The following is a 25,650-nucleotide window of genomic DNA, read 5'->3' as shown; positions in this document are numbered from 1 at the left end:
AATGTTGTGTGGAGACAGATTTTAGGTACGAGGAGCGTAAGGGAGAACAGAAGCAGAAAGAGAATAGAGGTTGAGAGTGGAAGAAGAAAAAGAAGAATATATTTGGGGGAAAGCACTAAACCCTTTCCCGCTCCGAGACGTCTGCAAGTTGCAGGATGGGTCCCGTTCACCGCTGAATCTCGGAACGCACAAGCGGCTCAGCGTTCATTGTATTTAGAGAGGCGTAGCGCCGTTGTTTTTAAAGACATTGTACTCACCGCAAAGAAGTATTGCGACGTGACCGCACTCTACAATTGCTGGCGCCAAAACTGTGCCACACGCCCTCCCGCATGGCCGTATCTTTCCGATTCCGATGACGTCCGGTGACATCATCGGAACAGAATCGGAATGGGAAAGGGTTGAGTGATTAAAAAGTGCCGTATTGCTTGGAAATAAAGAAAGGGACTTCATCAGATGTCTTAGCTACTCAACATGGACCACTGCCAAGCACGTCTCTATCGCAATCACACAATATGAGGTAGGCACCAATCAAACACTTGAATATGTACGTATGTTGACCGGCTCGTAGCCAACGGCGCTAACCGGAGGTGCGGGGGAAGTGCAACAAACTAAACAGAAAAAGGGGTTCTAAAGGAATGAATATCCCAGCGATCTGATGGCATGCATGACTCTGCCTTGATGCTACGGCCAATGTAGGGTGGTGCTCTCGCATTGATACAGTGACTTACAACTCGGGTTGGGGAGGAGAATTCAGCCCCTGACCCCGATAGAGCAAGATCCGCTCTGTGAGAAGTCAAAAGGAGCTGTCTTACGAGAAAATAAATAGGGCTCCCCACCATCGGAATGTGGAATTTCTACCACCGTTTCAGGATCACAGACGAAACTAAGCACCGCCCAAAAGCTAACAATAATAATTTCAACTTGTAATGCACCGCTGCTGCACAGTATTCACTTGCTCTCGAAGACACAGTGAGAGAAAGAGAGGATGACTCGGAGGCGCGAGGTAGAACCGCAGACAAGCAGGAAGGCAGCCACGCAGTGAGCTGGTGCCAACAATTGCCCAAGCTCTGCGGCCCTCGATATATTAAGGTGTTATCAAACCATAACGGAGTGTTTATGTGGGAGGAACCCAAAGGATCCGGAGAAAACCCACACGTGTGAGGGAGAAACGCTCTATCCCATACCGACGGAACAGGTGGAGTCTACATTGTATCGAGAGAGACAGAATTCATGGTAAGGCTTCCTTTAAATAAATAAAATAATAAAATAAATAATTTATCAAATAAAGGCAAGACGTAGAGAAAAAAACCTCCCACCGGAACTCCATTCATGCTTAAAGTTGCGAGGTAGCTCATGAATGCTAGCAATTCTAAAATGTATACTTATCTAGTGTATGAAATTTGGTGAAAATCCGTTGCATTGCCATTATAATTTTTAGATGAATTTGCTGCTATAAATGTCCAAATGATGGTGCCACTTTGTTTAGCGCTCATTTATGGCCAGGTCGCTTCTGAAAATAAATTAATAGCTCAGTGGGCTTTGCCTGGTAGGATGGGGATGGTTTAGTTGTATTTGTGTGTGTTTGGGCGATTTGTTTACCTCTATTTGCACTTCTATCAAGTTGTTGTACTGCTTGTTGTTGTCACGTTCTTACCTGCGAAAAAAGAGCTTTACAGCTCACCGGATTCCTCCAGTATAATTAAATATTCCCGATTCCTACTTGAAGAAAGAGTTGAGAACCCATGTTTCCTCAGTCGGCTGACCGCAACGCAAACCCATGAATCTCGGCAGCGGTCGTTCAATCGCCTTATCTCTGTGGGTTCACCCAGTCACCTCCGCACGTTCCATCAGCATCCCACCGATATCTCAACGCAGAATGATGTTGGGTCGAGGCTCTGGGGATATCGGCAGTCCCCTTATCAGAGAAACCCATGCAAGATGTTTAATGTGCTCAGCGTAGGCAGGACCTTGCGCTTCCCACTTGGAACACACTTCGTATAAGCACAGTTCTGGTATAAACGACAGGTCCCTTGGTGCAACAGGTGAGCACATCACACCCATTCTCTTGCCCTTGCATTGGCCAGCAATCAAATATTGAATTGATTATAAGGTCCCTGATATTGACCTACAAGGCTGTCAATGGGTTAGCCCCACATAACTTACAGAAACTGATCCACTTCTATACACCACCAATGAGGTCCTTGAGGTCTTCTGATTTTCTTTTTCTTAGTATTCTCAGGTCAAGGCTCCATTCCTGGGGTGATACGGGGCTTTTGCCGGTGCAGCCCCAAGTCTATGGAACGCGTTGGCCTCTAACAACAAGACAATCAAAATCTTTAGAGCTATTTAAATCTGCCCTGAAAACTCACCTCTTTAAAATGGCCTTTTCCCCATAGTTTTGGTCGTTTTATGATGGTTCTGTCTTAATTCCCTGCTTTCTATACATGGCGCTTTGGGATCCTTGGCTGAAAAGTGCCTTACAAATGTAGATTATTATTTTTTTGTTTTTTCTTGAGACTTGGTGAAGAGTTCCCCGGTTAACACACGTAATAATACGACTGTATAGTTGAGTAAAAGATGAGTGCCCGACACGATACGGTTTAAAATACTCTGGCTGAATGTACAGCTTTGAATTAAATCGTGTTCACAGCTGTGATGTGTATGGTACATACAGCAAGGCGGACGCATAAACGGTCATATTACTTACGAGCCGTAGTCGTGTACACGTTGTTTATAGGTTCGACGTAACACGCTTTATTTTCCAAGTAAGATTGCGACACTGTAATCATATAAGTCACAACTGTCAGTGCCAGCAGCGATAGAGCCAATATCGGCCTCTGACAGCTGCCTTACACCTGTAAATATAAGAGCAGTACTCTCGGTAAACAATTCTAAAAATAGGGATACAAAATACTTTGGGTATAAGCTCACCTGGCCTAGCTTTAGATGTAGCTCCAGAAAACATTTCTACCAATTTGTATTGAAGAGAATCACATCTTGTTCTCATAGACCTTAGCAGAGTGAGATAGCTACTCTGATACAGCTGTCCACTGACCTTCCACACTCGCACACCTACACACGTGAGCCACTCAAAGCGAGGGCAGTTGCACATAGTAGCCACCCTTAGTCAAATTTTCTAATCGTATGTATGGATCAATGTTTATTTGTACATGGGAAGTTCCAATTAGCCAGTTACCCAGCTAGTTTGCAAGGGAGATCGGTAGTGCATCAGCACAGAACAAACTTCGGTCATCCTCGCAGTGCTTTCTGGCTAATCAGCAAACAAAGAAGGTGGTCACCACATCGCTCGCATTCAGATGCGCTTCTGCGGCTGTCTGGAATGCTCTTCCTTTTGAAATTGGGAAGCCACTAGAAGCTTTGCACTTTTAAATCTAGGTTGAAAACTGATTTCCTTAGAACTGCTTTTTGTGTTTAGTTTGTTGTCCTTCCCCTGAACCTCCGATTAGCACGGTTGGCTACGTACGGAGCAAAAGAAGTTCAGCATAGATATTGAACTTCTAGATACAAAGTGATCCGTGCGGAGGAACAGGGAACAATTGAACAGAAAGCATCCGAGGTGCAGGCAAACATTGTGCTTAAAGGCTTAAATAACAGAAATTAAGAATGCTAACATTATCAACTGGCTTACAAAAAATAACATGTATGAGCAGACTGATGTTCTGTACCTCTACATAATATTAAAATAATGTTAAGTCCGTCAGCCTAGTGGCTTTCCAGAACAACTTTGTTTAAGCAAGCACACTCTGGACCGGTTGCAACTTGCTGGGTCCCATCAGCAGAGCCATACTTGTGAAGCAAACGCCTCTGTCTTTGTCAGACGTTGTTGGCAAGAGCACTACCTCTGAACGATGAGGTGACGTTAAACGCAAAAAGCAACGTTGGATACATACTTGTTTTGCATTTTTGTGCGAGGCTTCTGTGCAATAATACTAACTGTATAATGTGGGGTGTTAGAGGAACTGTCCCCCCCTTTTAAATAATTCACAGCACATTTTATCGGGCCACTACAGAACCAAATATGTGCAAACTGGCCAAGCAGCGAATATGATGAGCATCAGGCGACCCCAGCACACAACGTACAACCCGAGAAAGGAATAAATAAAAACTGCAAACACGTCAACGTATTGGCTTTGCAAAGCCCCTCGTGATATTGGCTTCATGAGTCAGAGTGAGGTGCAGCCTGCCGACACTCACACACCTATGACATTCTCATATTTTATTGGAAAACCTGCCCTGCCAAAATACAACAACAATAATTACTAAGAATAATATATTCCAGATTCTTTAGCTGCTGCTGCTGCTGCTGTTCATAATGTTATTGCCTAAGAATACACAGCCACGGATTTAGGAGTGTCACCAAAACAAAACTGAGTGAACCTTGCGGGGAATTCATCCGAGCGCGATGTGGACACGAACGCTGCTCCATATCGAGTGATTTCACGGCACCGACGATGCGTCTCGTGCGCTGCAGACCCACATTCAGAAATGACTTTGCCATTTCCCTCTTTATTTTATGACAAACTCACAGGCGATCGCTACGTGCGCAACGGCACGGGCCTCTTGGCATGCAAGTGATTTAGCTTTGTTGATCTGCCTGTGTGTCTTTTTTTTTAGCCGCCGTCATTTCACTTTGCTAGCTGTCATTTGTTCACTTCGCAGATATATTCCCGAGTAAGGCACGGAAGAGAGACCCAGGAGATTCACCATAATATCGTCTGAAGAATCCGATAATTCCAACGCATTTTAATATATCTCGGTGACTTCAAGCAGCATGTCGATACCTTATCAATCGCATCTGAACATTTGTATTCGGAATCAGAATATTTATTTATACTGCAGGAGGAATCCGATAAGCTAGACAGCTGCTTTTCACAGATGTTCCAGTTGGTGCGGGTCAGAACATTACAACAACAACAAGACAAAAACACGATCGGAGTGCAAAGTATAGAAAAGGTAAACAAATCACGAAAAAATATAGAGACAAATAAAACGCAACAATTTTTATCGTACCAGATAAAACCCACTAAGTTATTCACTTATTTTTCAGAAGCGACCTGGCCACAATTGATAGCTCCACAAAGTGGATTATTAAGTGGGAATTTAAAGCAGCAAAATAATATATTCATTGACATGTCGCTCACACTAAAACAGAGGTGCAATGCCACAAATACACACAGACAATATCACAATTATCATGAAGTTGGTTTTAAGACAATGTTATTACATTCACGCACCGCCACCTCTTACTTAAATGTAATTTAAATCTTTATTGGTGAATGAAAGTCATTATCTTCCTGCTCAAGCAAGCACAAAAGACATACCTGTGTTTTCGTTTTGATTTCTCTTTCTTAATTGCAGAACTTCATTTTATTACACGCTTTTATTTAACTCACTCCGTCTGTTGTATCCTCAAAAAATAAATCTTGTAAGTCAAATTTTACCCACTTCCCAATGTGCTATCGACTGCAAACTTGAAATACCTATGTCATACTGATGACAAGACTATATTCTATCATAGAAAATTATAACTATATATTTTTCAACAATCTTTTTACGGCTCTAATTGTCCACGCTCAACTCACGTTGGCTGTAAATCACCACGTTGTCCCTTACGTCACGGCAAGCTTCGGGGAGCCACGCCGAGGGGCGGGGGATGTGGAAGGAGGAGAGGGGCGATGGGGGGAAGAGGGCAGGGGGAAGGGCAGCTCGGACAGTACATTTCATTAAAGCGTGTTTAAAAAAAAAGTCTTTTAAAATATTTTGTTTGCTTTCTTTTGCCCCAATCACCCCCCTCTCTCTCTATTTAAGGCCTCAACACAGACACGTTGTCTTTCTGTGTGCCTATGTGTGAGTCTCTCTGCTTGTGTGTCTGTCTGTGTGTCTATGTTTTGTCCCTCTCTCAAATTTAGCAATCTTTGGAGGAACGTAATCAACCAGGTGGGGTGTTGACTGTGTGTTGGCCGACTCTCTGTGTTGTATTGCATTATATTTCCAAGTTTACTATGTTCGTTTTCTCATTCATTTGCACCGGATGATGGTTGCTTGTGTTGCAATCGAAACGCCGTATTCTATTATTATTTTATTTAATTAACTTCTACGTGACTTTACCGAAAGAACCAAAGAATACATTTATTTGCTTTGCTTGTGTCATTTTGGTGATCCAGGCCACTCTTACAAATGACTCATTCTAGTCTCTTTATCTCTCAGCTGGTTAGACTAAAAAAACTTAAAACTCATCTCTACCGTCAGCGCTGAGCAAGTGGTAGAAATTCCACATTGCTATGTCAAGGGACATGTTATAAATTGTCTACTGGACATCTGTGAAAAATAGATTTTAAAACTCATCGTATTCCTCCAGTATAAATAAATATTCTGATTCTGACATAAATTCAGACTCCCGTATTAACACCAAGGTTCAGAGAGAGGTGGAAATGGCATTATGAGGAGAACATCGCAGAAGGAAATGGCCATGCCTGAATGGCCCAAGATGCCAGGCGACACAAAGATACACATTCTAAATCCCTGCTTTGACAAAGTCAGAGATTCACCATTCTCAAACAGGAGCAAGGCCATGCTAATTCTCCATTGGCATCGCTGAGTCAGTGGTGGAAATTTCACATTTTCTATTTTGGAATTAGTTTCTTCAATAGAACAACAAAATTTTATTCACCTGGGAGAGATGATGGGTTGAGTCGGGCCATGAAGTTTAAATCACTCTCACATATTGGAAAGCCTATGTTGCAGTGTTCACTTCCAGCGTTCAATCCACGCGAATTGAACACAGCCAAGTGTGCAGTGGGGACTGGCGATGGCTTGGGGGGAGACCTTCATCCAGCAGTGGATTAATCATGGCCAATGATGATGAGGTTAGAGTATTACACCAAATTGACACATTTAACAAACAAAAAAACATGGCAAAAGTCCCACTCGGCACAACACGAACCACCACATCATGCAATACACACATACCACACGCAAAATAAAAAAAATATCTCCAATATAGCCGTTGAGACTGCTGGAACGAGTGTTGTTAATGAGCACCTATTAAGGCTTGCGTCGTGTACGAGGGGGTGATGCGGCCAAGGGCAGGTTAAGATATCACCCATTACTGACGTTAGTGATGGCAGCGGGATCGAACAGAGACATGCACAACCACACAAACAATGATTCTGAAAGGAAAGCAAGCAGGGCTGTCAGTGTCAAAGCGACATGCGAACAGCACCCAACAGAGCACCCGCAGAAAATTCGAAACAAAACCGAGGAGGCGTTAACGGAGCAAAGTTGTGCCTGGAAATGAAGCACATTTTCCAGCGCTCGACGAAGTACATTTCCATTAAACTGTTCGGTTCCGTCTTACGTCCACCACGCGACACAAAGGAATGCCCGGACGTGCATCGGGATTTTGTAACCGACGCAATTTAAGCTGCACCCCGTGAAGGCAAGGATCGTACCCGCTCTGCAAAGCAACCGTCCGGCCCCATCGCTCATTGATTGAGAGCACATGCGTCCTTTTCATTTCACAAGAAAGAATATGCCTATATATAGAAAGCTGCAGCGCATAAATGCCAAATAACACAGGGAAATGCGATGTTGTAAGTGGATAAGTCATTAAATCAGTAGTGCATGCATCAGCCGCAAGCTGCAGGGCAAGTCCATTACCTGATTGCCCGTAGGCGTATTCAGGAATAATGTCCATTCATATTTTTCATTTTCATCATCATTTTTTATTTAATAAAAAAATGTCAAATATCAACCTGTCACGGTGGCCATACCACGAACGTCTAACGCAACGATCGATGGTTTTTTTTTTCTGTCTGAAGGTGTAAAAAAATATTCGGAATTGTGCACGTGGCAAGATTGAGTTTTTTCTGTGAAGAGAAGATGCACGTTGCCCAACTAAGTGTATACATAAGGGAGATTCAACAACTACACGAGTCATTCTAGATTTGAAGTTTTCGTGACTGCAAGGATCCATACTCTATGGTTCTTTCGGTTTAGTCACGTAGGTATAAAGTATAAAATAAATTAAATCACGTTTCGGACGCAACACAAGCGTCCATCATTTCCCACCTGATGACGGACGCTTGTGTTGTGCTCGAAACGTCGTGATTTATTTTATTTTATACCTACGTGACTTTACCGAAAGAACCAAAGAGTATTTAATTATAATCTAGAACAGTGGTTCTTAACATTTACTGCAGCCTTGCAACCCTTTGGTTCTCAATCGTAAACAAATGTATAATGTTATTGAATACATAGGTTTGATGAAACAAAGTAGTTTCACTTACATGCCCGTGCTTCATTTGTGATTTCGATGATTTACCTTCTAAGAAAATCTGCCCAAGTCTCGCACTCCTAGAAAGGGCATCTCGCACACCAAAGGGGTGGGTTCGACCCAGGTTAAGAACCACTAATCTGAGACCATCATTCATGATTGAATAGTACAAATCACACATTTAGTTTCTGTAACGTAAATCTAAGAATTGACCAAGAGGACATTGTCATTATTTGCCAAATTTGATCACGATATTTTGCAGGAGGTAAAAGAGTGTAAGATTCACAAGACAGGGTCTGGTTCTTCATTCAGGTGCTGGTGGTGGCAGGGTGTACTCTACCTTTAATTCTAGATTTGAATAGGTAGCTCTTGTAATCTCTCATTTACTTGATACAGCTGTCGTGGCTGTGACGGTTCCACCTGAAGACGGAAGCTTGTGTTGCCTCCGAAACGTCGTGATTTTTATTTTATTTTACTTTTATTAATTTACATTTTCTACCTACGTGACTATACCGAAAAAACCTAATAGTATGTACTCTACCTGATTATGTTACAGGTTTTATACACATATATTCATCAACTTTTAATTGAATACATTCGTAACTTTGTTTCGTAATGTTGCGCGATGAACGTTGTGAATTGTGTGGGCGGAATTTGGGCCCTAGTTAATCGCACACATGATTTCGGGCTTTTTTGGCTGTGCGCATGGCGCAGCGTGGATCAGGCTATAAATGATACCGTAGTTAACGTAAGCGATGGCGAAGCTGTGTGTAATTTAAAGTTTGTTGCTAGCGTCTTGTGAAGTGCAATTAATGAGTTATTTATGACAACTCGTGGGTGACCCCTTAAATTATGGCAACTGACTCGTAATAAACTTATAAGGGTAATCCTAGGACATCCAAATAATTCATGGGCAATTTAATGGGGAATATTTTGATAATTATAATCTGTTACGTTCACGTTGTGATGCACTGAGTGGGAGCGAGGGCAGAGGGGTGCTCTTTCGTGACCCAGTGTGGTCATATTATGGACCCTGCTGGTGCGGGAATAACTCTGGGCATCACGGTGGTTCATCATCAACTTCCGGAGACTCCGGCGTGTGTGAGAGAGGGTGGTGCAGGGGTGCTGCAACGTCAGAAATCGACATCCCAGCTGAGGCAAGAATAAGACACGCGGATTACGAACTTATTGAATGAGAACCACTCTTCTCAGTGAAGATCAAAGGCCAGAATAATGAGATACAGTGGGCTGGAGTTATATATGCCTATAATTAGAAACTTGCATCAATGAATCCAACAGTTTTTTTATTTATAAAAAAACAGCAGTATGGGCGGGGGACAACAAACTAAATACGAAACAATTCTCTATTTTAGTACAAACCTTTTATTTTTTTATTTTTATATTAGCATGGTTGGCAAAGTATGGCGTGAAAGAGGCTCAACGTGCAGTCGGGATCGGACCCATGACCCCTTGCATACATTGCCATATCTATGGGACTGGAAATGGCAGATGAGGCCGATCCAGGATAAACCGACTCCGTCGCAGCTTGGGCAAGTGTTGCCGAGCAAGATTGCTAAGCAAACATTTTACGAAGGAAATAGTTCCTTGAAAATACAAAACATTTAAGGTGTGCAATATTTAGCCTTCCCACGATGAGCTGACTTTACAATGTGAACATAATTATCAAGCGCATGTGATCTAACAATACGGATTTTATTGTGGTACTGTTACAGTAACGTTTTAAAATCTCATCTCTAATTGTTATCAAGATGCATTCATTGATAAAACAGCATGGAATCATGTGTGTGAATATTAACTTTCTATGCTATTTAACTGAGAATAAAACTTGTAAAAACACAAAAACACCACGTCTACAAATAGCTCAATTTAAATGGTGGCATATTTCATAATCATGACCTTCAGTCAGACTCGAGGAATCCAATTAGTTATGAAGCTCTTTTCCACAGATTTGGTAAGAAAGTTACAACAAACATTACGAAAACTGACAGGAGTGCAGAGTACAGGAAAGGTCAGTGAGTCACAATAAATCAACAAAGTATAGATTGTAAAAGAATATCAATTCCTGCCAATTTTTCAACACTAAATTCAAGCTAAAGGTAAAACAGTCCTCTCTTGAAATTAGCTTGTGTGTTTTTGGAAGCATGCTGAGGAATCGGAAATAAATCAGTCTTTTTCCAAAGTGGAGAGAAACTTTATTTTGCCCATCAGCTTTTATCTCAATACTATGTACACACAAACACACTCCCACGGGTGAAAACACACTAGAATACGTTTATTTTGTTATCTCATAAAACCTGCCGGAGATGCGGATTTCATTTTAAACGGGGCAATTCATTTATTTTCCAATATTGCTACAAGCAAGCCCTGGGCAAATTGTGGAATTGTGTTGAATATTTCCTGGCAAGTACGCCTACACGGGAGCAAGATGCCGACTCTTAATACATTTATTTACTCACTTTCCATTAGACAGCATACCGACTCTGGTGTGCAAAGCTCTCAATTACAGGCTTCATAAGAGAGGCCTTTACCAAACACATGCGGAACCTGGCATATTGGACGGTCGTCTGGAACACTCTTCCAATCTTAGGAAGCCACTGGGGCTGTGCACTTTAGACTCATCTAGATTGAAAACTAATTTATTTAGAATTGCTTTTTTGTGTTTAGTTTGTTGTCCTTCCCACGCACCTCCGATTAGCACGGTTGGCTACGTACGGTGCGAAAGAAGTTCAACATACGATGTGCCCACCAGTGCTGCCAGAGAATAATTTTTTCGTGCACAGGCACAAATAACCAAAAAGAAAATTTAAATAAATTAATCAACATTGGATATTTATCCTGCCTTGAAAACAACACATTTAACATGTGACGTTTTGGACAATGTCCGTTTCTTCACAGCACATAGGCCAGTGAGGTAGAGGGAGAGAGAATAAATTAAATTAAAACGCAAGGTAGCTTTTTATAGCGTCAACATGCGACCGCATGTCAAATCTGCACAGAAACAGCGGGCTAATTTGTATAATCGAGAGTGGCGGTCGCTCATAGGCAGAGTAACAAAAAAATAAAGGCCTTGACCCTGGACAAACAACGAGTGACAACCATTTGAATAAAAGCAGGAATGATAGTGAATGTTTTCAAGAAGAGAAGGAAAATGGACTGAATTGCCCGTGAGGCAGAGGTGGGTGCTGATGACTTGTGGATTGAGAGCAACGTGCCACATCTTAAAAGCTGGTAGCTAGATTCTATGCACACATTCACTATGGCTTTGGTACATGGAGCTGTGGGTTATACCTGTAGCCCTGTATCGCATGAATAGCATTCTCTCTTAGTACGAAACTATTTGATGCATAATTGATCACTACCTGCATACAATGGTCCCCTTTAGCAAATGCCACCACGGCATCTACCTGTGCTCCAGTCAGCAAAGAGACTGTAACCCACGAAGGCCTGCTGCTTTTGGTGAAAATACAAAAGAAATTAGCAAATAAACAGTGAAGGCGTCTGTCTAGCCGATGGCTTTAGACATTTTGTAACACACGACCATTTAGTCATTAAATCGCATTCACCAAAGTAAAGAACATTGTGCCCAATCACTCACTCTGCACGCTCATAGGGTGCACCACTGTGAATACTGATGGCTCATTCCTCCACTCTGAGGCAACTCAATGTTTGTTATAAATGGGCTACATCTTGCTGATGAGATCTAGACAAATGTACAATCCAGTCCGGCGTTTTCTCTGTGCAAATACGAGTGGAAAAAAACATCAGTTTCGGAGCCCCATTGTTTGATGGATATCACCGTAATTCCATTTCAGGAACTAAACAGATGCTACCCTGCTTTTACTTTTTATTACCCCACAACCTGCTGAGACTGCACCCAAGAACTTTTGCAGAATATTTTTGTTAACTTTATCACAGAGAATCACTGTCACGTTGAATGTAGGTAAAACCAAATCACAGACTGCAGAGCTGGATATTCGGGAACTTATTTCCCCAATAACATCCAAATCACAACTCCAATTCATTATTTACCGTAACAACTGAGATTCTCATTCGATTTATTTGCCTCTTTTTCAAGAAAGACCTGAGAAGCCACAGTCGTAAGGGAAGATGTCTTTTTTGTAAAAAAAAAAATTGGCACACACGAGTGCAGGACTCACACTAATATTTAATAACAATCGTAAATGACAGCTGTTGGTAAATCCACTCTCGGATGAAGGCCACACCGCGGCAGTCACGTGGGTTGATTTGCCATCCTTCAGCATTGCTGGTCACTGTGTGGATTGCGAAGGGGTCAAAGGGCCAGATTGGATAGCATTTCCCCACCGATGTTATCCGTGGCTGGGAATTAAACTCGGGTCACCGGGTTCATAGCACAGCGCTAAACACTGCTCCACCGCTTTACCCTGTGACCCCTCTGGGAATGATTATATAAGTGGCTGGCGTCTTACTTAAAGTAACCCACGATGCTTTGCAATTCTACACAGAAATTGCTGGTTGACTGAGAAACGTGACTCACCTATTGCCACCAAACCTGTCAGATGGGCAAACGCATTGACCCCCGCGTTACTAAACTACCATTTACATTGACCATGCCTTCAGCTGCCTTGGTGCGAGAGTGAGCGGCCCACGATCGCAAGGTTGGGAGTTCAAATACTGCTTTTGGGGGATTGACACATCCTGTTGTCCCTTCGGGGGTCAATAAAACGAGTACCATTTTGTCGAGAAGTCAACAGTGATCGGCCTATGAAGCAAGTAGCTCTCGTCATAGGAACGTGGACATGTCCACTCCTCGCTTCAGGGCTGTAGGCAGGAGACTGCCTCAATTTGTATTTTGAGGAATTAAGAAACCGTCGGCAATATGCCCGAGAGTGAATCATGAGTGTGACCACCGGGGCTGTTAATATCACTTTAATCTCAAGAGGGCATCCTAATGTCATCTCACTCACAGAGATGTGTAAGTAAGATACGATTTGGCACTAAATCCATCCCGCAATATGCGATTTCACGGTGATAAAACGATGACCATGGACCCCAACTTTGGACTCTATTCTCTTCCACGACACTAAATCAATGATGGTGGTGATGATGAAAATGCTATTGCTGTTGCTGCCGGTGATGTCAATTATTTATCCTGGAAAATAAAAAAATAATCTGAAGACTCTACTATAATCAGCGTTTGTGAGCGCGTGTGTGTGTGGGAAGAAAGCTGACATTTTGGATAAGAGGAGTTCCAATGTCTATCTATGAATCGCATCTCTTCTGCCCTTGTGGTTTCGTTAGTTTGCAACCTATTGTTTAAACCTATTGTAAATGTCCATCCTTTGCAATCCATTAACTTATTTTACTTATTGTCGTTATAATGTTGTGGGTTAGGCTTTTTTTCTTTCTTAAGATATAACTAGCTACATAGGTATGCCTCCATGTGTCTATTGTACCTTATGGCTGCATTTATGATAACTTGAAGAGCACTAGATATGTATTTTTGTAATTTCTACAATTTGACGTTCATGGCCATCGTGACCAGGGCGATCTTTTTACAAGTAGCCCATGTTGGCCTCAAGTTTTCATCTGGAAAAAAAATTGGCTATGATCAAATGCGTGCAGAGTAGGCAAGCAGCGATTAAGAGTCACACACAATACATGTAACAGAAGGACATTCGAATTCAACAGCGACGCACCGTTTGAAGCGACATGAAAATGAATGGCTAAATTATAAAACCTCCAAAATAGCAGATAGAAAAATGTATTATTATAAAACACGTTAGTAAAATAGCAACATTAAAGTAAAAGCTGTTGATGCATGGGTGGCGCACGGCAACACGTGAATGACTGAACGTGCGTCAGATTATCGGTAAAGAAATTACAATCAATATCTCCGGCTAGGTTTCTCGTTAGCTTATCATAGACCCCCGACGGTGACAGAGACACCCAGACCCACACCAAACCGCAATTTGAAATTGACATCGCGCACACCTTGAACATATGCCTGAGTAATGATTATGGATGCTAAGGGGGAAAACATCACATCATTGCAGTAGGTGGCACTTTGGCAGTTGCACAAGACTGTGATGTTCTACAAGAGACGTCCACACCAGGCTCTGTGATTGTGGAATCCCCTTCCTCCGTCCATTGGGGGATTTCGAGTGCGTTTCACGAATTTAAATCACCATCTTAAAACGCACCTATTTGTGCTGCGGGCTTCCCCCCGTAACTTAAGATAACAACAAAAAATGAATTGTCTGATTGGATTACTCTGTAATTATTATTATTGCTCGCTATTAACATAGATCTCCATTTCATTCGAATTTCAAGACTGGTCATTGACATTGCTATTATCAGCTTCCTATTTCGCTTAGATTGTATCTGTACTTGTGGGTGCAGTTGTATCTTTACGTACGGCGCTTTGAGATACTTCAATATGAAAGGCGCATTATAAAATAAGAGGTTGTTATTATTTCAAAGCCAACGATGGGGGATCTTTACGGACACTGTTGGGGCAAGTGCTGTTGGCGAGCTCCTATGAAGGCTGGCACCACACACAAAAGGAGCGGTGTGGTGTCGTGGGTATACCATTAAAAAAAATTGTTCAGCATAATAATGAATTAGTTGCTGTGGTTGCATAGCATATTTTTTTCTATCTATATCAGTGTTTTAACTGAGAGGACTTGAGGCCATTGACCAGAGTCGAAGTGACCTTGTAGTCACAACGCAACACAGCAACGAGAGCTAACCTGGGCACAGAGAGAGGTGGAGAATGCCTCCCATTTGCTGACCATGAAGGGAACGGGCTCGCAGTCGTGTCAAGATAAACCAACAATATCCACCTCTGAAAAAGGCAGGCGCCACACCGCGGAAATTTTCGTCAATTGGAAAGAGGGGAGGTTCTTTCTCGTGGGATGGATCGAATAAGAAATGAAATAAGTAACTTGTATACATTGGTCAATTCATGATTTTTGTGTATCCGCGCATCGTGCTGTTAACGTCGATCTGGCATCTCGTGTGCGACGACTCGTACATGCAAGAGAAGACGCCCGCTCATCGACTCTGACCAAGAATATCAGGCTGTGCGTCCATTCATCAATAAGTATCACAGCTACTTTGGGGGCCTGTGGTATAAAGCCCTTATTGATATTGAGTCGTGCATACACTCTTACTACTTTTGATATCGGGGTTGTTATTATGTTGATTGCATCACCACACAGAAGAGTGGTGCTTGATTTGACTTGCCCATTGATCGATACCGATGCCTCCGTAACGGTAGTATAAAGTCGTACCGAACACCGGTTGCTTATTAACGGCAGATATTCTGGGGTTTCATTGAGAAAAGACTTCCTTGAATGAAAGTCCTGTTGCCGTGCGTGCATGTGTGGTTTAGCAGCGTGTTTCCACCATTCCGTTGCATTGCGGCGATAACAAACGAATCTCGTTTCCATGGGCAACTGTCATTCAAATGGCTTTCTCTCTTTAGTTATTTTCAAACGCCTTTCTCACTTCTTTTGTCCTTGGTTGATGTTAAACTATTTCCGCCTTCCCATGCGTAGCGGCCCTGAGAACCATTGTTTAGTGACCCAAATAAGTTGACAGACACCAACTGGAGTGGCCAGTTGCCAGCACCACTCCTGGCCGCCTTTGTTTCCCCTGGCGCTGATGTTTAACAACACCAGTGAGTTGACCTCGTGGAGGGCGTACGACCCTGGATCAGACATCACCCGTCACCGATGTCGGCCGTGGTCGGGAATCGATCCCAGGTCGCCGGTTTTCAGAGCAGTGCGCGCGTCCTCCCTGACCGTAACAGTTTAAAACATAGTTTCCTGAAAAAATTCAAAGTATTAATCAAGTTAAATAAATTCACGCTATTATTATTAATACTAAATGACGCGGTGCGGTGTTTATTAATCCAATTTTAACAAAATAAGAGGCGCACATGAATGTATCAGTTATGATACTAAGCAGACACTTCACCTGGTCGCGTTCAACAAACAACAAACAACGGTGTTGTAGGGACGCACAACAAATACCTCCATCTCCCTGGTGGTCGCAAGAGAACACAATGATCTGCTTTGACAAGCAGCTGTTGCCCCCACACCAAGTCAGCTACAGGCCACCCGCTAGAGTTGTTATGAGAAGTGGGGGGGGGCCCTATGCGTGACTTGCACGTTGGCGAGAACCAAGGAGGAGTGACAGAACGGCGCCTTCGGCAGAAGCGTCCTTCAAATACTACAAAGACAAAGATGCCCCCCCCCCATAGACGGCACAAACTTTTGTGGCAAGTGCTGTTAGCGAGCACCTAAGAAGGCCGGCATTGTACACGAACCGAGGGGGTGGGTGGCCAGCACCACACCTGGCTGCCTTTGTCTCCCCAGTGAAGATGTTTGCTACATGCCACACCAGGTACTCATTTGAGGCTGAGTCGACCTAGGGGGAGGCTGAGGACCGGTTCAAACTCGGGTCGCTGTGTTCGTAGCACTGTGGTGCCACGGCCGCGAAGCAACTCGGCAGCGCCGCGATTCCCCCCTGGCCCCCACACCGAGCACACACCCCGAGCACCAACACGCAGCGCACACACGAAGTGCCCTGCCTGGCGGGGGATTGCCTGGCACGACGGGTTTTAATCCAAAGGGCCCCTAGGAGGAAAGTCCCGCGGTTTCCCGGTGCCAGGAGATTGGCCGACCCTCGCAGGACAGGTCACACTGCGGTGCCCCTGAGTTGGCTTAAAATTGTATGGGCGCAAAGAGGTTCACTGGGCCAGCCGCAATGAGTCATTCACGACATTGGTAGAGGCTGAGGGTGGAATATTAGGCAAGAAGGGCAGACCAGGAGGTCAGAATTAATGAGCACGGGAGAACAACGGGTGGGCAGAGCAGCAGCACTCCCCGTGGCACAAGGTCCAAGTGAGCGGTAATCAGAGGTAGGCGCTCGATAGGCTGCGTGGTACGACGTCACCCCGGGCTTTTAAGTTCGGGGTATAAAAAGGGGAGCCCAGGACGACTCTCGCACTCTTGTCTTCAACCTCTGGGCCGCCAAGACCCACTCCCTGCCGTCCTGCCTGCTCGAGCCGCTCACAGCATCCGTGTGATGCCAGCGAGTGCCGCTACGAGGCAGTGATAGGTGAAGTTTTCTCTCGCCCTTCTCCCTCCGACTCTCACCGTGTACAGCTTCGAGGTACGTGGTAGGAAGTTTGAGTGACTTGGCACTTAGGCAGCAGTAGGCTAGGCTCTTCTCGCAAAATATTCCCCCCAGGGAGTGGGTATTTCCGCCGCGAATAAAAGTTAGTACAGAGCATCGGTGTGGTGTCTGTGATTCCTGTGTGGAGCGGCTGCGTGGGCGGACGCGTGGCAAGAGTGAGGGCTAGGCCGCGGCATGAATGCGCGTTGAGATAATCGCTCGCAGGTGCGGGCGCCAGCGTGCCGCTGTCCACAGCGTTCGCGTGAGCGGCGGTGTGCACGGGAGAGTGAACACGGAGCCGCAGCGTGTGCGCACGCGTGCTAGGAGATCAGTCGCCCGCAGGTGCGAGCTCGTTCACGGCCCTGCGTTAGCGTTGGCTATGGTGTACACGGGCGAGTGTGGGTTTACTCCAGTGCGGCGGTGAGCCAGCAGCTTAGCGATGTCCCTCAGAGAGGGCGCTAGCGCGGGGGGCCGATCACTCGGTCGGCGGGGGCCCGGTGAGAGCCGATCGATGCGGTGGAGGAGGGAGCAGAAGGGGCGGACGTCACGCCCCCTCCTGCCCAGCGAGGGCGGTGGGGTGGACTGTCGGCCCCCACAGCACAATGTGCAAACCACTGCACCACCGATACCGACTCAAATACTACGATTTCGATTGTTCAAAGTAAAAAAAATGTTCCTGATGAAAGGAAACACATGTAGAGGCAATGCTTTGATGAGTGCACAGGAAGCCATAATGGTAGGTTTGATTTTTTCACTTAATATGACACAAATTACACAATTGGAACTATACAATAGCAATTATCGCACCCCTACTGGCAGACTAAAGCCCCAATTATATTGGAGCTCTTGAGAATTAAAAAAATGTCAGTTTCATTGTCATGCAACACTACACAACAAACAATCGTTTTCAAGGTGTGAGAAATTGTGCCGTCTTATGTGGGGGTCAGGGACGGCTTCAGAAGTCGTCCTGTAAGCGTTATATTCCACGAGCCGTACCGTGACACTCGGTGATGCAACTCACTCAGAGGGAGAATTCAGTTTAACAGACCAAGATGCCGAATGTAGCATCGAATTACATGTGTAAATTGCACAAGAGATGCTGAACTCTTAAAAAGTGTAACATTGACGAGGCCCCATCGATGGTAAGCGTGATCATGATTTGAATTCACCGTGGTCTATCGCCAGAGTCCAAAGCCACCGCTTTAAGCTGCACAAACATCGAACAGCCAGCCGTCCATTTCTTACAGAATTAAAATTCCCCATTGAGTTGGGCCATCTCAATGGCCCCGTAACACCACGTCGAGTTTTCACATCATAGGACATGTTGATGTGCAAGGGAAATAAAACCGTTGACATTCTTTCAACGCACAATGCAACCTGGTCTGTGCATCACAAATTACAATTCAGGTAGAGAGAGGTAGGTAAGGTTAGAGCCCACAGGCTAACGCAGGGTCACAGATCAACAACAATTGAAGCTGAGATGTCGTGAATATATTTCTGCTGGACGTTCAACGTTCGGCACAAACATCTACTTATTCGAGAACAATTTTTTTGCACTACATTGATAATAAATCAGAAAATATACGCAATTGGATGTGTGCTTTCTGTTACTGCATATGTGTTATCCAGAGGATTTGCTTTCAACAAATACTACTGCCAAAGAGTAAATAATAAAACCAAACACCAAGGTCACTAGAGTAATTAATAAAACAGTAAATAGTCCGCTTTGTGGAGAACACTCACCTGTTCTTTTCCTAAGATGATGATCAATCCCACAACCGACTCCACCAAAATGGCAACGCACAAGCTGCAGATAAACTGCAGCAAACAGGAAACGAAACAAAAGCAACACACACGGGGATGCACGTTAATGACAGCAACGCAGCACGCTGCGGTATTCACGCGTTCATATTTCATTTTTCACGGGGCTGCGCTTCACAAACAAGGCCTGCAAGTTTCATCGCAGCAGGGGGAGGGGGCATCATTGCAAAGTGTCATCCCCAATCGTATCGTTGTTGCGGGCGATTTTTTTAAAAAATTGACCGTTATGACGACGACACACAATGGCCTACTCGTATCATCCGTCCAATGAGGGGGGTTATCTTTATCATCATATATTTTTAATGAAGCCCGAGCCCGTAATAGCACGCCGCGAAACTCGTTCAGTCTGACTGCATAATTCGAGTGGTACACTCACGACGCAGCTGAACCATTTATCGGGGTGGGGACACGAAGGGGGAGTGGGCTTGTGGCCCCCATAACCCAACACTTTCAGCATTTAATATCCGTTACTAGAGTGGGCTGTGCCCACAAGCCTAAAACACACTTTCCCAGGATTAACGGAATTGTTTGACGACGTTTCGGGCAAATTGCCACGTTATGAATGAATGTGCTGAGTTGTTCTTTGGCATTGCGTGGTGTTGTGGGGTTTTCCCATCATCCCATTTACAATTTAAACATTTGGCATATTATCATCATCATCATCTACATCAGCCGAATTCCTTCCACTGCTATATAAAGACCTCCCCAAAATTCCAAAAAATAACTCATGCCATTTCCATCCCTCATGGTCCCGCGAATGCCACCAATCCATCTCACTCCCTGCACACGAACTTATCTCGCTTGTGCCATCTCTGTCCTTAGCGCACCTTATTGCAATAGATATTCTGCCTTGGCAATGCGCGCAATTTTTCAAACAATTAAATGCACTCTGTAATTTACTGAACCGTTGGAACTCTTCATTACGATGCCTATCTTGCTCAGTATGAATGCATCAATCGAAAGATTGAGTAGTTTTCCTGCTCTAGGCAGGGAGTGGTGACTGACTGACTGGGTGGGTAAAATGCTTGTTGTGTTAGGGGGTGGTTTATGGGGGGGGGAGAAAGCTGCTGGTAAAAGGAGGCTGTGAGGAATGGGTTCTTTCTGTAAATGGCTATTACCGACATTTGCCAGTTCGGCAACCGGGTATGCCCCGAGGTGCTGTGTCAATCATTTTAACAAACGGACTACCCTGCATCACTGAACTCTGCCTCGCTAATGAATATCCTGACAAATTTTTCCGCAGTTTCCAAATAGCACTGTTCCAAAGCCTAAAGGCCTGTTTTTTTTCAGCATAAACACACATTTTATTTTTACAGTGGCCACAAAGTTAACATCGGTTACACTATTACAGAACGGATGTTTGTAAGATAGGAAAGGATTGTATACTGCCAAGTACCGTATTAGGAAGCAATTGAATTTCCGGGGGGGAGGGGGGGGGGCCTTACCCTGCAATAATTGAATACAAACACTAATTGAAGTTGATTATTCTCCTTCAAAAGCACCAAAACTTTTATATATAAACAAAACTTGTCACATGTGGGCTTTAAAGTGTTCAGTGTGAATTGCCCAAGGGGGTTAAAGTACAGTGGAAGTCTGGAAGAATTACCACGGGATAAGTTTTCAACATAAGGGAAACAAAATCTGTTTTAACAATGCCACTGGCGCCAATGGCCTTTAACAAGTTGTTACACGGCACACACACAACGACTCCACCCGAGTCGCCTTCTCGTAACAAGCCAACATGCCGTAAGAAATAGTTTGCATTTTGTAGTGCAGAACACTTGCATAACGTACCGCAGTCTCTCTCATTGACAGAAGGGACACTGAGGCACATTGAGAAGGGGTGGAATAATGACGTAAACGTGTCCGATAGTCAAATCAGACATAAATACAACATTTTTGACCTATATACAACATTTTGGGTGTTGCAAAAAGAACGTTTGTATGGATTAGAAAATGTGACGTCAGAGGAAGTGATATCACTTCTGTGGCACCACTTCCTGGAAAAAGTTCCATCATTATTTTGACGATGCCCGAAAAAAATTAATATATGCTTAAATTATTTAAATATGATACCTACATTAAAATAATAGTTTTACTGATGAAGCTATGTTACAAATGAAAATTCAATGGTCAATATTTCAAATTATAAACATCATTTAATTTAGTGGACAAACAATTAGTTATTCAAATGTAATATGGAAACAAATACAATACAAAATGAAACTGGGCCTAAAATCCTGGAAATACCATATCTTATAAAGAAAAATGCGAAACTAATCTGAGTATCTAGGTATATTTCAGCAATAGCTCTTAATGCCTTTGGCAAAAGCTTTGCACTGTGATAAAGTATTGATCTTTATTTCGGGCGGGCAATCAATTCTGAAGTCATTTATCGTTGCTGTTTCAGCGTTAACTAATAGCAAACGAGTGGCAAATCTATACTCGCGAACAAAGATCGAGGCAGTGAGTGTACTGGCAAGCACACGTTAATCTCAGCACAAATAGCAACAATAAACATGACGAGCATTACGGTTTGTATTGCCTGGTGGTCAGTGTGCTCACCACTTCACTCCTTGGACTGCCATTCCATTATTAGTAGGGGTGCCACGGTTGCGAAATGTTAACTACCTCGCCTGGTATACAGGAGGTCGTGGGTTCAACCCCGACCCTGGACGCCTGCACATTTGGAGTTTGCATGTTCTCCCCGCGGTCGCGTGGATTTTGCAACATGCGTTCAGAGCATTTGGCTGCTTTCATTTCTGAGGGCCAGATCACTTCTAAAAAATATCCAATATAGTTCACCTGATAAAATAAAAAAAAATGTAGTTAATAAAAATCCCATGTGTCCTGTCAAAGCCCACTAATTTTATTTTTTTAAACGGTCAATATTAAGTGTTTACCTTGTGGCTCCTCTTCATGTATCCAAATGTTTATTCTGACCCCCCCCCCCCCCCGCCTAGTGTCTGCTTTTGTCTTTTCTTGTTTTGTCAATGGTTACATTTCTGATCCAGGCGTCAAGTTTCTCGTCAACAGATAAATATCAGCAAAACACGCACTCCTCTTACCACCGCGCGACTCGGGATGCCCTGTCGCGCGGAAATAATCTCAACAATACCTCTGTCTACGTGTTAAACTGAATGTCTCACTCATGTAAATCAAAGTAGGGAGTTTTTACTGTAATTTAATACCGGGAGCAAGTGAGGGCTTCACCATTCTGGCGAATGGTGAAGCCCGATGATGCTGGATGTAATTACCAGCGAAACGTCGTACTACTCAAAAACTGTAAATGTTGTAGATTCACTCTTCAACACACCGGTGGGCTAAAGTAGTGAACTATTTGTCTTTTGTCAACGTGACACTTTTTTGCTGATTGGCCGTGTCGGGTGGTGGAGGGTTACGACACATTTATAAATAACGCGATCTAACCCAAAAACGTTTATTATGAATAAGGAGTTTTTATTTGCACGGCAAATGTAATATTCAGGTTTGGTTTTTCTCTCCGTCTCTGTGAATCTGTGCGTCCCGAATGGGCATCAACGTCCTGCGTGCGAGGACATTCAATTGAATTGTAACGGGCTGCTGGCGGAAGCGATTGACATTCTATTTCCATTGACTGCGTCAAGAACCTCGAGAATAATCCCCCCCGCCAATGCTGCTAACCACTTACTGGCTAGCCGCATTGGCTTTACACCTCCGAGTCAAATCATTGTGTCGCCACCACAGGGAATGGGAGCGCAGCGTTGGAATTTCAATAATGAGTGCAACATGACCTGCTAACGCTGCTGTGGCCTTCGCGACCCTCTTAAAGTGCGTGATATTAACAAGTATCCCAGCATGCAACTGTGACAATATCGAAAATGAAATGCTGCCTAACCACATAGGTCACCAGCAGAGGGATACTAACCACCCCATGCATCACCGTCATTAGCCACGATCAATCCACTGCTGGATAAAGGCCTTCCCGTCAAATCCGTCGCTATCCCGCGCAATAATACACCTAGTATCTGCCCACGAGCTGATTTCATCACTCCATCTCCTTTCAGATTCGTTCCATCCCTTCGCTTTTGCTCCATCATTACTCTTAACCATCGACCATTTTTTCTGGCACGTCCTGGCAAAGTCCACTTATTTTTACGTCATTAACCTTCGTATTTTTCGATTTAAAGCTTTCGTGACTGCAGGGATTCATCTTCTTTGTTCTTTTGGTAAAGTCACGTAAAAAGAAATTCATAAAAGAATAAAAATAAAACATAATAAAATAATTTTCACGACGTTTCTGCCACAACGCAAGTAGCCGTCTTCAGGTGAAGAACAGGTCTTGAGAATTATTTTATTATGTTTTATTTTTATTATTTTATTAACCTTCGTATGTTCTCTAATCCATCGTCACCAGAACAGGGATACCACCTGGATATGACAATCATTTGTTTAATGAGAAAAAATGACTCGTCACTAAATCTCTTCAGAGTCTTTGGTCATTTTCTTTCACAGACAATTGTTGCATCTGGAAGGAACCTAGAGGGCAGCGTCTTGATATTTGGATGCATTTAGACAATTCTATGAGTTCCAATTCTTATTTTATCATATTATGCCAAATTTGGAAGAGTAGGCCAAATACCTTCTCTTAGGGGGGTGGGGGGGGCTCTGTATAGCTCTGTTTAGCGAAGGACCTGCTACCAACAGTGGTCTATGTCAGCCGCTGCAGGGTTGCACCTTTGGCTTTACCAATTTACTCGGCTGACCGTTATGAAAAGGGCAATTCACAATTGGCAATGTTTGGCCTGGGGACACCGTGAATTGCAACGCGCACTCACAACTCTCCAATTTTGAGTCGACTAGCATCTCCGTTTTAACCCGTTGGCTTTCCAAGCCCAACAATGATTTGACTCACGATAGATTTTGTTGGGGCGACGCTTCGTAACGATCTGACCGAGCCAATTAAACTGCAACACACGCGTGCAAGCGTTCAAACGCGCCAATCGAGTCGTCGTCGTTGCAGCTCGCCGCACAGCAATCCTCACGTGCAAATGCACCGATGGGACGCGAGGCTTCGCTCGAAACCCTGCGACTTCGCTTTCAACCGCGTCGGGCGCTCGGCGGGAACCGGGCATCGTACGCCCACTCGATCACGAGAGGCGCCCACTTACGATGCGCAGAAGCGTCAGGTTGTCGCGAAGAGCTCCGACGAAGCCCAGGAACGACACGGGGAAGGAGATGCAGCCGGCGACGATGAGGATGATGGACGGCGACAGGAAGCTCCCGTCGAGCGTGCGGTAACGCTGCCGCTCCGCCTCGGAGTACGCGCCCAGCAGCAGCAGCGTGATGCCCAGCAGCTGTCAGACACGCGCCCACAAACCGATAAATGTTTTTACTATTGCACCTCCTTACGCTGCATATTCATAATTTGTCTTTCTTCCTTGTACGGCCGACGTTGATGGATAAGCACGACAACTATGATTTTTACATTGACGTGGTTGATCCAGATGGTTGCGTCAGGAGTAGCGGAGCGTATCGCCGTGACGATGCCCCTCCGTGTTTGTGAATCGGGCACCGAGTCCATGGTCTGTTCTGGGTGACACAGTTGTACATATCACAACTTGTGCATCAAGTAACCGCATCTGCTGTCATAGTTTGCGCGGATGCGGTTTAGGGTTGCCCATGCGGGTAGAGGCAGTAAATGATTGTTATTATTCCCACGAAACCTTCGCAACATGCTGACTGCGAACTTTCCTGCACGGGATATTTTTTGGGTTTAAATCTCCCCGCAAAAGGACATTAGAACACGCACGCGCTAGCCAAAGCGATGAAATATGGTCAAACTCTTTGACAACATGGTGTGGGGGTGGTGCAGACAACACGGCCATCACCCAGCAGAGGATTCACTAAGGGCTGGGTTTTTTTCAAGATTGATTTTACCTAATTCATGCATCACAGGTTCGCCGATTACTTCCTCTCATCTATTCCATTGATCTCATCTTCGCCATTACATTCGTACGTACCATTTTTACATCCATTCTTAAATCTCTGTAAAGCGCCTCGGTCAAGGCGCTATATAAATTACGTTTCGATAAGAAGATACGATAAGAAATGATAAGTAATCTATCAAGGGTTTGTTGGCAAAAATGCACAGAAGCGATCTGGCGGGTTGCCAGTGTAGGACTGTGTAGGCATTGTGGTTGTACAGGGCATAGCTCTCCTTTGCGTGTCGAGGTTGCTCGGCACGATGTCCGACATTTCTCACCACATACTGGTACAATTGAAATAGAATGCAGTGTTTCTTCTCGAACAGTGGTGGGGAGAATAGGGAGAGATGAGATCATAGAGGTATGGCGTAGGGGAAAGGT

The 25,650-nt window shown here is 44.2% G+C and overlaps 1 protein-coding gene across 1 annotated transcript in view; it reads right to left on the bottom strand.

Annotated features, from left to right (window-relative positions):
* LOC133354467 (tetraspanin-15-like) overlaps positions 1 to 25,650 on the bottom strand; it is a 290,888-nt gene that overhangs the window by 224,259 nt on the left and 40,979 nt on the right. Inside the window, exons 2-3 of the mRNA XM_061571317.1 lie at positions 24,454 to 24,639; positions 19,226 to 19,300 (exon numbers count right to left, since the gene is read on the bottom strand). Coding sequence (XP_061427301.1) covers positions 19,226 to 19,300; positions 24,454 to 24,639 — 261 coding nt within the window. The remainder of the gene's footprint in view (positions 1 to 19,225; positions 19,301 to 24,453; positions 24,640 to 25,650) is intronic.

Source organism: Lethenteron reissneri, chromosome 47 (genome assembly GCF_015708825.2).
Source record: "Lethenteron reissneri isolate LAM-NWPU_2019-01 chromosome 47, ASM1570882v1, whole genome shotgun sequence".
Classification (NCBI taxonomy): domain Eukaryota; kingdom Metazoa; phylum Chordata; class Hyperoartia; order Petromyzontiformes; family Petromyzontidae; genus Lethenteron; species Lethenteron reissneri.
The sequence above is the reverse complement of the archived record's forward strand: the minus strand, read 5'-3'. Positions and strand labels throughout refer to the sequence as shown.